The following is a 5,153-nucleotide window of genomic DNA, read 5'->3' as shown; positions in this document are numbered from 1 at the left end:
GCCCTATTTCAGCGCCATTCAAGAGAGCTCCTACCGTCCACCAGTTATTCAGGGTCCTTCCAGCGGGTATTCAAGTCCCCAGGGCTAGACTCAGGGTCAGTCATCTTTCGCATCAAGAGGTTTCTATGACTGCGGGGAGCTTGGTCACATGAGGAGATCTTGCCCCGGGTTTCTGGGCAAAGCAGTGCAGTAGGGCCATCAACCCATGAATAATACACCAGTTTCCACACCGATCATCCGGCCTGCCAAAGGTGGAGGGCAGGTGAGTAGGTGTCACCCTAGAGGTGGAGGCCAAGCAGGTGGCACTCCAGCTAAGTTCTATGCCTTTCCAGTCAGACCAGATGCAGCAGCCTCAGATGTCTGCTGTAGGGACGCTTCAATATTATTCGATCCAGGGTCTACATATTCCTATGCTTCTTCCTTATTTGCTCATTATTTGGATGTCCCTCATGAGTCCTTGGGTGTTCCTATTTTTGTGTCCACGCCCGTGGGTGATTCTGTCGTTATGGATCGGGTCTACCGATCCTGTATTGTGACTTTCTGTGGTTATGAGACCAGAGCGAATCTTCTGTTGCTCGACATGACCGACTTTGAGGTCATCCTGTGCATGGACTGGTTGTCTCCGTATCATGCCATCCTTGATTGCCATGCCAAGACTGTTACCTTGGTGATGCCAGAGTTACCTAGATTGAAGTGGAGGGGTTCATCTATCAGTGCACCTAGTCGGGTTATCTCTTTCCTGAAGGCTCGACACATGGTCGAGAAGGGTTTTCTGGCTTATCTAGCTTATGCTCGGGATATTGCTGCAGAGACTCCTATGATTGATTCAGATCCTGTTGTGCGGGAGTTCACTGATGTGTTTCCTTCTGATTTACCAAGCATGCCACCAGATCGTGATATCGATTTCAGTATTGATTTGGCAGCAGGCACCCAACCTATCTATATTCCACCATACCGCATGGCCCCGAAAGAGTTGAAGAAGTAGCTTGAGGAGTTGCTAGCAAAGGGGTTCATCAGGCCGAGTGTGTCGCCTTGGGTGACGCACCAGTGTAATTCTTGAAAAAGAAAGATGGGAGTATGCGGATATGCATTAATTACCGCCAGTTGAACAAGGTTACCATTAAGAACAAGTATCTATTGCCGCGTATTGATGATTTGTTTGACCAGTTGCAGGGTGCCAGGGTATTCTCTGAGATCGATTTGAGATCTGGGTATCATCAGCTAAAGATTCGTGCTTCAGATGTTCCGAAGATGGCTTTTCGGACTAGATATGGCCATTTTAAGTTTCTGGTTATGTCTTTCGGCTTGACCAATGCCCCAGTGACTTTTATGGATTTGATGAACCGAGTGTTCAGGCCATATCTTGACTTATTTGTCATTGTCTTCATTGATGACATATTGATCTACTCGCGTAGTATGGAAGAGCATGAGCAACATTTGAGAGTTATGCTCCAGACCTTGCGGGAACAAAAGCTTTATGCTAAGTTCTCCAAGTGCGAGTTCTGGTTGGATTTCGTGGTGTTCTTGGGACATGTTGTATCAGGTGAGGGTATTAAGGTGGATCCCATAAAGATCGAGGCGGTCCAGAATTGGCCTCGTCCTACCACAACGACCAAGATCAGGAGTTTCTTGGGGTTAGTAGGTTATTATCGCCATTTTGTGGAGGGCTTCTCATCTATTACATCACCTTTGACTATATTGACCCAGAAGAGTGCTTCGTTCCGGTGGCCCGATGATTACGAGGCGATCTTTCAGAAGCTCAAGACAGCTTTGACTACATCACCGATGTTGGTGTTGCCTTCCGATTCAAGGATGTATACCGTGTATTGCGACACTTCGAGCGTTGTCTTGTGTTGTTTGTAGATGCAAGATGGGAGAATTATTGCATATGCTTTACGTCAGCTGAAGCCCCACGAGAAGAATTACTCTATTCATGATTTGGAGTTGGTCGCGATAGTTCATGCTCTCAAGATCTGGAGGAATTATCTTTATGGTGTGTCCTGTGAGGTTTACACCGATCATCGCAGCTTGCAACATATGTTCAAGCAGATGGATCTCAATTTGAGGCAGCGTAGGTGTCACGACCCAAAATTCCCACCTTCGGAACCGTAATGGCGCCTAACATTTCACTTGCTAGGCAAGCCAACGTTAGAATAATCTTTACTATTTTTAAACAAATCAAATTAAACGGAAGTCAATTACTGAAATAAAGTGCGGAAGACCATAACAACCGAATCATCCAAATACATCCCCGAATCTGGTGTCACAAGTGCTCGAGCTACTAGAATAATACAAATAAAGGTCTGAATAAAATTCAAACTTTTTGAAAGATAATACACAGCTAAGATAAAGTAGAAGGGGACTTCAGAACTGCGGACGTTGTGCAGTTATACCTCAAGTCTCCTCTAGGTAGCTGAATCCAAGCAAGTCTATGATATGCCGCTGGGACCAACTCCAAAATTTGCACAAGAAGTGTAGAGTATAGTATGAGTACAATCGACCCCATGTGCTCCGTAAGTGTCGAACCTAACCTCGACGAAGTAGTGACTAGGCTATGACAAGACACATACGTAATCGACCTATGCAAGTATATACATATACAAAGCAATATTGAACACAGTAATTAACAAATTTTATATATTTGGGAGGGAACAAGTGAATGGAAATGGTATAAATATTCCAGCCAAGGAAGTGTCACGTAGCAGCCAAATAATGCACCAACAACAAAATAGGTAGCTGAAATGTAAAAAAAAATGGCATGACACCTCGTGCTTTTACTCTCATTCTCCGCATGAAATGATAAATAAATAATATGGACGGTACAGCATCACCCTTCGTGCTTTAATTCTCTTTCTTGCCACAATATGATGAATAAATAATTTAAATGGCACAACATCACCCTTCGTGCTTTATCTCTCTTTCTCACTTTATAAATCAATAAATAATGATGTGAAAATGGCACGACATCACCCTTCGTGCTTTTACACTCTTCCTCACCATAACAATAATAATATAAATTTGGAAGAGTATTTCAAATGCAGGGATCTATACTTATTAATCAATTCAAATACCAGAATACCGACCTCACCTTCCAAAATATTCAACAATAATTAAATTAACAAAAAATTCATGAAAGATAATCAACTAAACAATAATAAACTTAAGCAGGAATATCTTAATTAAATAAGCAATTATTCACAATGAACAAATTTCACCAGCATGCTTTGACTCAACCACAATGCATAAGTACTTGTCACCTCACATATACGTTGTCCCCACACATTAAATCACGTAGCAAATAGACAAACAAGTCCTACTCCCTCAAGTCAAGGTTAACCACGATACTTACCTCACGTTGCAACCAACTCAAGATTCCAATAAACCTTTGCCTCGTGAATTAGTGTCTGAATGCCTCGAATCTAGTCACAAACAATTCAATATACTCAAAACGAATTATAGAAACCAATTCTATATGAAAATACTAAAATTTTCAATTAAAATCTAAAATTCAATTCAAAAATTAACCGTGGGGCCCACATCTCAAAACTCGACAAAAGTTATAAAATATGAACGCCCATTCAACCACGAGTCCACCTATACAAATTTTATTGAATTCCGACATCAACTCGGCCTTCAAATCCCCAAATCTTATTTTCAAATCCCTAGGCCCAAATCCTCGAATTTCACCTCAAAAACACGTAATCTAGTCGAAATACTCGATAATAATTCAATATTATTGATAAACAATGATCACAAGTGAATTACCTCAAGTTTTTCCGTGAATTCTCTTTGAAAATTTGCCCCAAACCGTGCTTGAAATATCCAAAATGACACAAATGTCGGAACCCCTCTGTTTTTAACACTGCCAGTGTTTCCGCATCTGCGATGCACTTGGATGCATCTGCGGTCTCGTAGATGCGAGGTTGGTTGTCGCTTTTGTGGGCTGGCTTGCTTCAGCGGACTCGCTTCTGCGGTCCAATGCCCCCTTAGCATAGGCCACATCTGCGACCAATTTGTCGCTTCTGCGGGCGCGCTTTTGCGACGTTTCGTCCGCTTCAGCGAGCTCGCACCTGCGGTCAGAAATACGCAGGTGCGATTGCACCAGAAGGACAAAATTTCAGATTTTCCTTAAGTCCAAATTTTGATCCGTTAACCATCTGGAATCCACCCGAGGTCCCCGGGACCTCAACCAAATACACCAACAAGTCCTAAATCATCATACAAACTTAGTCGAGGCCTCAAATCACATCAAACAACGTCAAAACTACTATTCGCACCTCGATTCGAACTTAATGAATTTATGAAAATTTCAATTCTAAAACTCGTGCCGAAACATGCCAAAATAGTCTGGAATGACCTAAATTTTTGCATGTAAGTCCCAAATGACATAACAGAGCTATTCCAACTTTCGGAATCGAAATCTGAGGCCGATATCTATAAAAGTCAATTTGTGGTCAAACTTTGAAATCTTTAAGCTTTCAAACTTCTAATTTTCAATAAATGGCGATAACTCGAGCTAGGGACCTCCAAATTAAATTTCGGGCATATGCCCAAGTTCCATATTACGATACGAACCTACCGGGACCATCAAAACATCGATCCGGGTCCATTTGCTCAAAATGTTGACATATGTCAACTTAAGTGAGTTTTAAAGCACCATTTCACATTTTTTAATCAAATTTACATAAAAGCTTTCTGAAAAAATATACGGACTACGCACGCAAGTCGAGAAATACTAAATGGTGTTATTCGAGGTCCCAAAGCATAGAATCGATTGTTAATTTTAAAGATGACCTATAGGGTCATCACATTCTTCACCATCTAAAACAAACGTTCATCCTCGAACGGAATTAGAAAAATACCTGAGCCGGTGAAAAGGTGTGGATATCTACTCCGCATGTCCGACTCGGACTCCCAGGTAGCTGCCTCAATCGACTGACCTCTCCATTGCACCCGAACTGAAGGATAACTCTTAGACCTCAACTGTCGGACTTGCCGGGCTAGAATAGCTACCGGCTCCTCTTCATAAGTCAAATCTTTGTCCAATTGGACTAAGCTGAAATCTAATACACGGGACAGATCATCATGGTATTTTTGGAGCATAGACACATGGAACACCAGATGAACTGCTGATAAACTAGGTGGTAGTGCAA

The 5,153-nt window shown here is 42.1% G+C and overlaps 1 protein-coding gene across 1 annotated transcript; it reads left to right on the top strand.

Annotated features, from left to right (window-relative positions):
• Window positions 1-205: 205 nt before the first annotated feature.
• On the top strand, window positions 206-985 carry LOC138907353 (uncharacterized). Its single transcript, XM_070197951.1, has one exon. It carries the CDS (start codon window positions 206-208, stop codon window positions 983-985), a length of 780 nt encoding a protein of 259 aa, XP_070054052.1.
• The last annotated feature ends 4,168 nt before the right edge of the window (window positions 986-5,153 follow it).

This window comes from Nicotiana tomentosiformis, chromosome 3 (assembly GCF_000390325.3).
Source record: "Nicotiana tomentosiformis chromosome 3, ASM39032v3, whole genome shotgun sequence".
Classification (NCBI taxonomy): domain Eukaryota; kingdom Viridiplantae; phylum Streptophyta; class Magnoliopsida; order Solanales; family Solanaceae; genus Nicotiana; species Nicotiana tomentosiformis.
The sequence above is the reverse complement of the archived record's forward strand: the minus strand, read 5'-3'. Positions and strand labels throughout refer to the sequence as shown.

Excerpts from the sequence above, each read along its gene's own strand:
- LOC138907353 (XM_070197951.1), top strand. The coding sequence starts at position 206 with ATGAATAATACACCAGTTTCCACACCGATCATCCGGCCTGCCAAAGGT.